This window comes from Acyrthosiphon pisum, chromosome A1 (genome assembly GCF_005508785.2).
Source record: "Acyrthosiphon pisum isolate AL4f chromosome A1, pea_aphid_22Mar2018_4r6ur, whole genome shotgun sequence".
NCBI classification, from domain to species: Eukaryota; Metazoa; Arthropoda; class Insecta; order Hemiptera; family Aphididae; genus Acyrthosiphon; species Acyrthosiphon pisum.
This window is the reverse complement of record NC_042494.1, coordinates 28,545,399-28,556,881: the sequence shown is the minus strand read 5'-3', so window position 1 is coordinate 28,556,881 and position 11,483 is coordinate 28,545,399. Positions and strand designations below refer to the sequence as shown.

The 11,483-nt window shown below is 26.1% G+C and overlaps 1 protein-coding gene across 6 annotated transcripts in view; it reads right to left on the bottom strand.

The window, feature by feature from the left end:
- Window positions 1-11,059, bottom strand: part of LOC100159378 (putative uncharacterized protein DDB_G0282133) — a 30,131-nt gene extending 19,072 nt beyond the window's left edge. For 3 of the 6 annotated variants that reach the window (XM_016803176.2, XM_016803181.2, XM_016803182.2), the window contains exons 1-10: window positions 10,740-11,059; window positions 5,544-5,684; window positions 5,017-5,084; window positions 4,834-4,941; window positions 4,494-4,607; window positions 3,654-3,749; window positions 3,460-3,585; window positions 559-675; window positions 376-486; window positions 208-315 (exon numbers count right to left, since the gene is read on the bottom strand). In XM_016803176.2, the coding sequence (XP_016658665.1) occupies window positions 208-315; window positions 376-486; window positions 559-675; window positions 3,460-3,585; window positions 3,654-3,749; window positions 4,494-4,607; window positions 4,834-4,941; window positions 5,017-5,084; window positions 5,544-5,597 (902 nt within the window). In that variant the 5' untranslated portion in view covers window positions 5,598-5,684; window positions 10,740-11,059. The remainder of the gene's footprint in view (window positions 1-207; window positions 316-375; window positions 487-558; window positions 676-3,459; window positions 3,586-3,653; window positions 3,750-4,493; window positions 4,608-4,833; window positions 4,942-5,016; window positions 5,085-5,543; window positions 5,685-10,739) is intronic. The other 3 variants (XM_016803178.2, XM_016803183.2, XM_016803186.2) reach the window with 3 other exon arrangements.
- Between the last annotated feature and the right edge of the window lie 424 nt (window positions 11,060-11,483).

Sequence of the window (11,483 nt, the reverse complement as noted above, 5' to 3'; positions counted from 1 at the left end):
GGACCCAGTCGTTTTGTCTGTACAATCTGTTCCTATGCCTAACTCGTCATCCTCATTGTTAACCAGTTTTTTTGTAAGCATTTCCTCTTCTTCGATTGTTAGTATTTTTAAACTACTGCAATATTTTTTATTTTATAGACATTGCAAAAGTATCAATTATTTGAACATTAAGTATTATTGCAACAATTAAAAATAATTTGTTCTTACGTTGTACAGTTTATGCTCTCGTTAGTTACATTTCTACATTTGTCAAGATCCAAAATATTTTCATCATTTTCACATTTGGTCAAGTCCAACAAACCATCTTGATCAATACTATAACAAGAATTAAATACAAATACTTATGAAAATATTAATATTCAATTGTAATGTTACCTTTCATTGTTATTTTCACAAGTTTCAGACATAAGTATGATATCACCAATATTCATAAACTCAGCACTTTTGTTTATGCTGTTTTCAAAAAAATCATTACTTTGTGCAATGCTGTTGATCAAATATTCAATATTAAATTTTTACATAATACTCAGTTTACGATTTCACAAAATCTGTTCCTACCTTTGATCTTCAGTAGAAAAACTAATATTATTATTATTCAACATTGATTCGTTAAATACATGTTCCATTGTTGTATTAAAATTGTCTGCTTGGTCTAGAAATTTTACTGAATCACTACTAAAAATAATGGAAGGAATGATTAGTATATAACTATTTTAACATAAATTATATTTATAATTATCAATATTAATTACTAATAGTAATCATGGGAATATCATACAATAGCATTTAATTTAGAAAGCTACTCATTATTCAAAATCAGGACTATACCATTTGTTTCAGAAGACATAAAACCTAAGATTATTCCAATATTTAAATATTATAATTTTAGGAGATCTGTATAATAAATATCTGTTATTGATATGGCACTTGCCCACAATTTAAACATGTTAACTTCTTTTTACCCAATACTTTTTTTATTGATATCATTTTAAAAAGATGGATGTTGCTCTGCTGTTTAAATTCAATGCTATAATATCATTGTATAAGAAAAATGACTCTGAGCAAAAACAGTCAGTCAACCTATGATATTACCAAGTATATTTGGTGATATTAAGATGAATAAAGTAATTTATATATAACCTATTTACGTGGAACCTTGTTTTAAATTTTCAATCATTAACGATAGATGTTGAACATTTTATTAATTTTTAACTACAAAATAGTTATTACATTTTAAGTTTGATAAAAATGTGCCTGTGTATTTTTAACATTTTTCAACTGCTATTGTAGCAATATATGAGGAGCCTTGTATTAAATTTCCATGCTTTTTGGCACAACAAATGCAATTTAATTGATATTTGTAGAAAAAAAAAATAAAAAAAAATTGAAATTTGAAATTATCCGCAAGCAGTTCAGTCAAAATATTTTCAAAATGTAATGGTGTATAGGAAATTAATTGTAAACAACAAAATAACAAAATCATGAGAAATGATGCAGACAAGTCATGAGCTATTTACGGACATTGTCAGTTTTCAACTTTTTTAGTTTTTTTTCTATAAATATCAATAATATTTTATTGTAGGTTAAAAAAGCGTGAAAATTTAATGCCAGGCTCAATAGGCACAATTTTTTTTTTAAGCATTGAAAGTTAGAATTTTGACAAAATTTAACAAATTTAAAATGTAATAACTATTTTGTAGTTAAAAATTAATAAAATGTTCAACTTTTAAAGCTAAGGATTGAAAATTTAAAACAATATTCCATGTTAATAGGTTATATATAAATTACTTTATTCACAATAATATTATCAAATATACTTGGTAATATCATAGGCTGACTGACCGTTTTCGCTCAGAATTGTTTTTCTTATACAATGATATTATATCATTGAATTCAACACCATCCTTTACAGTGCCCCGCTTGTAACCTACTGTACAGTAAAGTGACATCCACTTACCTACATTTTTTTTATTATTATTCTTAAGATTGAATATTTAAAGCAACAATGCTTATAAATAGTTCATACCGATAAAAAATCTAAAATCTATTTTTGTTACCTATTGATATTTAAGTTTAAATTTTGGCGAGATTAGATATTTAAACGGAGATTTTAGTTATTTTGTTGTAATTAAAAATATTATTCATGGGTATTATAAAATTGAAAATTCCCAATACTTTTCAAAAACATACGAAAAATAAAATAACAATTAAGGAAAATCGGGACATTTACGTGAAATCAGTTTTTGACAAAATTGGTTTTGATTACAATAATATTATATAATAGTATATATTATATACTACATTATTTTTATCAAAAAAGGAATAATCGTAGACATTTGAAATATTAACCAAATGTTTATTATATAATTTTGTATACAAATAATTTTTAAAATGTTTTGTATCTTTTTGAGTTATTTATGATTTATGATTTTTGACTTTTTTCTAGTTTAAATTTTAAACATTTTGATAAAAAATGTTTTTGTTTAATTTGTTTTCTCAAAAAGCTACAAAATGTAATACAACGTTAATAAGTTGTTAATAGTGTAATGCAAAAGTAAAGTGGAGCATTCTTTTTATAAGCATGTAAAATTCAATTTTTTTAAAAATTCATCGAAATCGCAGAAATTTGCAAAATATATTACAGTTATAAATTCTAAAAATGTTCAATTTTAATAACTAAGGATATTAAAATTTCAAGAAATGGATTCTCTTAACTAGTCCATACTGTAAACAAAAAAATATATAAATTCAGATTTTTTTCTATAGACAAGTTCAAATTCAATCAAAAATAGATATTTAAACTAAGAATAAGGTTTTTAGTTATGTTGTTGTTAATTGTTATTACAATTTTAAAATATTATTTGTAATTGTAGGTACTTGAAACTTGTTTATTTATATGTTTTATACACATAATGACATTTTGAAATGCCATGTTTTCGGCAAAAATGAATTCAACTTACTGTATTACTAATAGTAAAATAAATTACTTTGAATAATAATAACTATTAATAATATCATAAAAGATGCTTTGTAATATAGGTTGATAGACTGTCTTTGCTCAGAATTTTTTTTGTATACAATGATTGTATATCATTGAATTCAAATTTAATATATACATTACAGTAACCCACATGACACCATCCGTTAAACATAGCTTTATCCATCTGTTTTAAATTGTATTGCGCATGTATTTTTGCAAAATTGTTTTATATTATTGAGTTCTGATTTTTTTTTCAATTTAAACACTATAATATATTATATCATGTTGTTATTAATATTATTATTATTTCAATAAGTTTGTTATGCTAATATTATATTACATATGTTTGTGAAATTATAATTTTAAACTTTGTTCAATATAATGTCATCATTCAAAGGGTCTGAGAAGTTATTATGTTGTTACCGATTATATATTTTGAATAACTTATACATAAAAATAAAATAAAATAGTTATGTTACTTCTCAATTGTTTGGACATTGTGAGTTTTGATGCAAGTGTTGTCTTCATAAATGATTTTATCATCAATTTTGTGTGATAACTCTAATAACGTTTCCACTTCTTCATTAGTAAGACTTTTAGAATCTCTACAAAAATTTGTAATTTACATTAAGAACCAACTCTCATAATAATTAGTAATAAAATAAAAAATTACCTTTCTAAATCATCAACATCTTTTTGAAAAATTAAATTTTTGTCCAATTTAATTTTTTTATTGACATGATTTGTTGGGTCAATTTTGTTGGTGGACCTTTAAGAATTAATTCAACAATGATAATAATCTTAATTGTAACTTTTACAATGTAAGTTACCTTTCAACATTTTTTTTTTTAATTATTAATATTATTACTTTTTTAGGTATATTACATTATAGTTTTACATTATCATATAAAAAAAATTAAATAATTTATTAACTCGAATTAACCTTAAAAACAAATCAGTTAACACAGAAACAGGTTAATTTGTTATCTGTTTATTTTTTTCTATATTAACTTAGTTTTCAAACTACAATTTAAGAAAAACATAAAATAAATCTAATTTTATACACAACTTAGCAGAAACCGTACTAAAAATCTTAGAATAAACAAAACTTAACACTATAAGATTTTTTATTTGGAATCATTGTTACATAAAACAATTATGGTTTAGCTTTTTTGCTATAAGTAAATATTGACATGTGCAACGAATAATAGGCAGTAACTCAATTTTCCAATATTTTTTTTTTTTCTGGTAGTCCAACGAAGACAGCAGTAACTCTATTTTATTGTGTAGAACGTATGCAATAAAATGCAGTTACTGCTGTCTTCGTTGGACTTCCAGAAAAAATATGATACCCTATAGAAAAAAAAAAAATGTTGGAAAATTGAGTTACTGCCTTATTCGATGCGCATGTCGATATATTTTATAATAATACTATAAAATTGGTGCCCTGTTTATGACTAAAGCAAAATAAAATGTTTACATGTAATCAATTATAAATTATTAATATAATTACCCAATACTATTTTCATCCGAGTTACAAAAGTTTGCACTTATTATATCATTATCATATTTAATTATTTTGTTGGGTGGCTGATATATAAGTTCATCATCACAGCTAATATCATTCCTAGAATTATGGTAAAAAAAATAATTTTATAATTTAATTTATTAAAATTACAAATATTTATTACTGTTATGTATTTTAAACCAAAAATTAATTTCTGGTTCATTCATAAAGTTAAATATATTCACATAACAATAAAAGATATTGTGTTAAAAGTAAAGATTTAAATCTCTTTCAAATAATGTTTATGGTCATATTTAATTTAAAATAAAAATATAAATGAAATTACACTTTAGTATTTTTTGTGACATTCTGACATTTTGCAAAATTTTTTTCAATGTGTTCAATCTGCTGAGTGAGTTTTTGAATCACATCACTTAAGGATTGTTCAGAGGTTCTACAAATTAAATAATATTAAAATTACAATACAGATATTTTAAAATCAATAGTTAGGAAACAATATAAGACTAACCTTTTGCATAGAGCATTTGACTTGTAAAGAGATCTTTTATTTGTAGATGTTTCACAAGCAGTTTGATCCTTTATTTTCAAAGATAAAATAAACAAATAATGATTATCATTAACAAAAATAAATAAATACTTTTAAGTTCTTACATAAAATCAATTAAAAGAAAGTAAGCTTTTTTTTTATAAAGTTATTTAAGTTATTGATTATAAAAATATAATACAATATATTATGACTCAATTAAATATTAGAGAAATGTTAAATATCTAGTAAATTAGTTAGGTATGAAATCTGTATAATATGTGTAATTCAGAGCATATGTTAAAATTATTGTCATTGTGCTCTTTAAGAAACACCATATTATTAAAAACTTAAATTTTTAAAATACCCTACTGAATTTTTTTAGATGAAAATTATTTATTTTTCAAACTGTTTCATTAATTATTAGAATATCATACATTTTAACTAAAACCAATATTTTTGTAACACATAAAAATAATTTACCTAACATATTAAAAAAAAAAATTACTTACATTGTACTCATATTCAGATTCTGATATTGATCGTTCTCTCTTTCTATCAGCCATTATAAATTAAATGCTATTATAAATATTGATAAATTTGCGAGTTTAACATTATAATATCTGCACAAATATAATACGTAGACTTGAAACCTAAAAAGAAAAATAAAAATTTTATACCTCATATAATATTAAACAAATAACGATAAATGATAATATATAAGGCAATTCACCAAGCATGTTTGGGCAGCTTGCCATCATATTTTTATATTTTAATAAACAATTTATTCAGGATAATTAAAATTTTTAAGTATATTAAGATTTTTTATAACATATTTAAGGAGTGCCAGGGAGTGCCCTGAGTGAACCTCAACTTCTTTCTTTCAAATGAGAATCATAATTTATACCAGTTAATTGATAATCAGATAAGCAGAACTTAAAATGTTTAATATAAGTATAGAAATAGAAATTTTAACACATAGTTTTTAAGGTATATAACTTATGCAATAAGAATTTTATCACACAGAAAAGGGAATAACTGTATACCTTGTTCATATTTTTGAATTTGTATTTCAGGACAGTAATTTACTGGACCATCAATTTTTCTGGCTTACAATTTGTTTTACTCGTGTATTCTACACGTCATGCAAACCACAACTTTATTATTTTTTTTTTAATTATTATCATATTTTAATTTATTTTATTCTATACATTTTAGTAATTTTATTATCTTATATTTTAAATCCAAAACTGACTGAATGTGAGCTAATTTAAATTCAAAAAATGAATTTTAATTTATGTACCTACTGATTAGTTCAAAACACCATACAATACAATCAGAATTCATCAATTTTACTTATTATAGTTATTATTAAAGGAAGTTATTTGTTAATTATTATATTTAATTTTGTTCATGTATAAGAGGTGTGAGCTAACTGGTGTTGAATAGTTTGTCATACATCTTATTATAAGGTTCATGTCAAAACATCAGTCGATTTAAATATTTAAAGGTCATAATATACAATTCTACTAATACTGGAAGTAAATTTATAATAAAATAAAATTGACAAATTTAATAAAAGTATTATATATTGTCAATCTATAAAAATTAAACCACCATTCTCTGTACTTCCAATAACACTATGTACTGGGGCTGAACTAGAATCGTGTCGTTAACAAACAAACTAGTTCAATTGAACGATTCACTAAAAAGAATAATTCAGAACTGAATCAGTATAAAATTGAAAGGTTACGTTGATAGTTTAGGCTTATAATAAGGTCTATCATAAGCATAAACGTAATATAAGGTTTATGATCATATGCGAGGCACAGCGGTTACCCAGGCACCCTTACACTCAAGGCCCTAATTATTGAATAAAGACCACACTACAATGAAAGTTTTAGGTAGATATTTTTTTGTTGCGGGTATATTCTGGATATAAATAATTTTATTTTTTGGTTGATTGATAAAAAATAAAAGATATCATTACATTTATAATGATTACAAAATATCACAATGAGTTTACAAGATAAGAAAGGTTACAATCGGACTAGGTAAACCAAATGACAAGAGAGTGACTCTGTGAATTTAGTAGAATGGCTACAATTGCGATAGATATTCTACTCACTCTAGTTTTTGAAGCTTTACTTAACACGTTAACCGCCAGTGGCCGGTGTTAAGTACACAATATGTATCATCAGTACGCCAAGTATATATTTCAGTATCATTCCAAATTTTTATGTTATACTATGTATTTAAAAAATGTTTAAAAAATATAAAAAAATTTTAAAAATACATTTATTACATCAAAAAATGTGTGATGATTCCCGCTACGTCACAGCGCTTTTTTTGGTGCATTATTGTAGCGCCATGGAAAAGTTAATAATATAAAACCATATTCATTTATGACTGCCGGCGGTCATGTGGCGTGGTAGTAATGATCAACTGTGGCTGCCGGTGGTCACAAAAACATACAATTTGAAATTTACAAATGACCGCCGGTGACCACATGGCAGTCAACGAGTTAAAATGAGGTCTACAAATATAAGAACCAAATATTAAACGCGTAAAGCTAAAGATAAATAAGCTTTAATGAAAGATGTCAATAATTCAAAACTACAAGAACGACAAAAACTTTGTTTTTCTATCAAAAAAGAATCAGCTGTTGGAATAACTGAAAATTTGAATTATACCTCAAAAAATAGTATATTACCAATTATTTGTTTACCTAGTTAATTTATATATTGTTTTCTACATAGCTCAGTTTACCTACACATACACACGTACCTAATGGCTTTCAAAATTCTTGCGAGACATAATTTTTAATTTGAACCCCCGGAAAAAAAGACTGGGCTAGGCTCGATATAAAACAATAATAATAATATTGTAATTTCCACGATTGTAAACACACAATTCAAAACATTTTAAATTACGACAGAATTAACGCATTCATTTTTTCAAAAAACGTGAACGTTCTGAACACTGAATTCAGTGTTCCATCTGTAAACCTAACTAGCACCCAAGACCCTAAACCTGGTCGAAATATACGAGGTTAATGCATACTCTCCATCAAACATTAGATGATAAAAACAAAAATGTCAGCGCCAAAAGAGCCAATAATAATCAAATACATGACGTGGTAGTTTTTGAAACGGTGGCCGAGGTACTTTTTCCGAAACTACCTGTGATATACCTCCACGCAACCTGATGATAACAATCCGAGCCTAAATTCAAATGATTTCACCCAAACGTAGATCCCAATGAAGACGATAATTACCTAAATATGGAACTAATGAACTATGGAAGGAACCTTACAGCATTGATTGGAGTTAAAATCCAATAAAGGATATCCTTCGTCAACAAAAGTACATTCTGAGCGAGAAGGAAGAGGAAGTCACGAACGCGCTCGTAAAGGGGCGCGTAAACTGGATTAGAGAAGGTTAGTGGCGGGGGCTTTGAACACCGATCTGAAAAAGATAATGGGATAAGGGCGGGCGGTATTCAAATTAAAATATATGACTTTATCTTCGACTTGCAATTTAGAACTCGACATTAAAACGTTTGTTGATAATATTTCATGTTTACGTCTGCAATGTATATTGCAGTCTATACAGTCGTACACAAAATGGCAAAATATATTAAGTATTGAATTTATATCTGAATCGTACGCTTAATAAAATATCAGTAACAAAAACTATAAAATATAAATTTAATACTCGGTTCAATATTTAAAATAATTAAATATTAGTATATTATACACCTACTGAAAATACAACACTATATAATAATATTATACTTGTAGGGATTTTGATACCGTATTAAATACTGTGCCGGTGCCGGTTTTTCAATTTTCCGTAATTTTATAAAATGTTTAAATTATATTTAATATTTAATTGCCACCTTAATTATAATACTTTTCCACTAATCTACTGCCCGATACCTATTTAGAGGGGTTATCACTACGGTTATGGGAAAAAAATGCATTCACTGGATTAATTCTCAGGCCTTGTAGAATTGTCAGATTTTGATAATTATTTTTTTATCTGAAAGAAGAAGACTTCCTATGAGCCGCATTGAACTCCGATATTTTATTTTATTTCAAATAATGATATGAGAAATACAATTTGTAAAAAACCCTTAAAATTGTATTATTTTGGAAGACGAACGTATAAAGCGAGGTATTAAGTTTGAGATTAAAAAATTGAAAACGGAGTATGTAGAATATTACCCTCTATATTTAGTAAAATCAAATTACCAAGTTATCAGTGTTCCCGTAGAGCGTATTTTTGTGGACAAACAAACGTTGTGCAGTGGTGGCGGTAAAATTCTATTGTTTAGGTGATGGCGGTAAAATTCTATTGTTTAGGTGATGGCGGTAAATTGTGTAAACGGCTTCATTTCACCACTATCTCAGTGTGTGGGTAACGGATCTTGGATAATGAAATAAAATTACAAAATGTACTTGTAGGTATTTACAGTTATAATTTATTTATAACCAACATTTTTACAAAGGATATTGAAACGTTTAATTTTAACAAGATAGTTGCATCCGAAATCCGCAACTATAATATTATCTGTATCATCTTTTAAAACATAATCGTATCGAACCCGCAAATATAGATAATTAGTTCAAGATCAAGAGGCCCCTCACCACTACGGTGACTAAAGAAAGAAAGAAAAAAATGTATTTAATTTAGCCGGAAATCACGGAAGTAGGAGTATTGGGAACAACGCTGTGTACAAGAATAGTAATTAAGTTCAATAGTATCGTCAGTAACGTTTTACACCGAATACTTAGGCCACCTGTTATTTCACATACCTATATATTATCTAACGATAAATAATATATGATTCAAATTATCTAAATTCAATCGAAATAATTATTCAATACAATGTCTAATTTCGTAAATCATAACACTATAAATTTGATTTAATGATCTTTTATCAGGTACACTTTTATTGAAACATTTTTTACAGATGTTTAATAATTACAAATTACAATAATACTTCAAATATTATGTACAATTATGTACCTACTTATACAGTAAATATTTTATTTTAAGAGTATTTAATAATTCTACTATTTTTAGAAATATTTGAATATTCTTAAGATAAAAGAAGTCCTCATCAAAGTTTAATATTATATTAGTTTTTGGTGTGATTTTATTTTATTAACATTTTTTCAGTATCGGAAAATTCAGATAAAAAACTTATTTAGTGCCATCACTCAAACGTAAATTTTTTTAATTGTACGACACTTTTAACGGTCACCTCTTCACCTAGAAAGAATTAAAATCGCGGACAGTCTTTAGTATTTTAGGTAATGACAACAGCCAATATAGTAATATAATAATATAATAATATACTAAAAAAATGAAAATAAAATTGTAATTAAATAATTTGAGTGAGATTATTAAATGAATTCTATTCGGTAAGGATATTTATCTTTTTTATTTATATTAGGTACATTATAATATAGAAATTAAAATTATAAAATAAATAATAAATACGTACTCGCGGTTTGTATACGAATACACTTTAAAATAATATATTCACCAATGTGCAATAATATTTAACGACAATAAAAACTATTAAATAAATATAATATTAATTGTCATATTATAAATAATTGCAAACAGCAACAATTTTCAGGACAGTTAGAATAATATTCCAATACAATATATTCCATGTATCATGTATGTACATACCTATACCATTAATCACGAGGACGATAAACAACAGTAGACAGAAAAATTTCCACAACTGTAGCGGAATACAACGTTGCGTTCAATGAGTATTAATGTAACGCGAGAGTGTAAACGATATTCAACTTCAGCACGTTGTATACACGACACACGCCAAACAAGATAGAGACATCGAGTCGCATATAAACACAATACACAAAAACACGAGTACACGACGACAACAATAAACTCGTGTAGTGAGTAAACTGGCTAGTAGAGTAAAACTGTAGTAGGCACTAGGCAGATTAGCGAAATATGAGAATGATGTACAACACTGATTGTGTACAATTCACAAATACATTTATACATCGGTAATGTTTTTCTTTTAGTGACTAGCGATTACCGTCAAGACGGACAATGGATGAAATCGAGTTGATAACAATAAAATACAGACAAACGATATTCCAGAACCGATTTGTTCTATTAATAAATATATACCTACATGTTTTCGAGAAATATTCCCAACATCGATGTTACTTCTTATTGAGCTCTAAATAGAAAATAATACGCCGACTGTTTGGTCTTCGGCAGGAGGCGTGGACGTGGGGTATTATACACGTCTTGTAAATTATAAAACAATACAATACAATTTTGTCGGGTCTGGTAAATCGAAAAAAATAAATATATTGTACCCTTATCACAGACCACAGTTTGTCAGATACATTCAATTATCATTACTATTATAATCAATGATATTAGGTTCTCGTA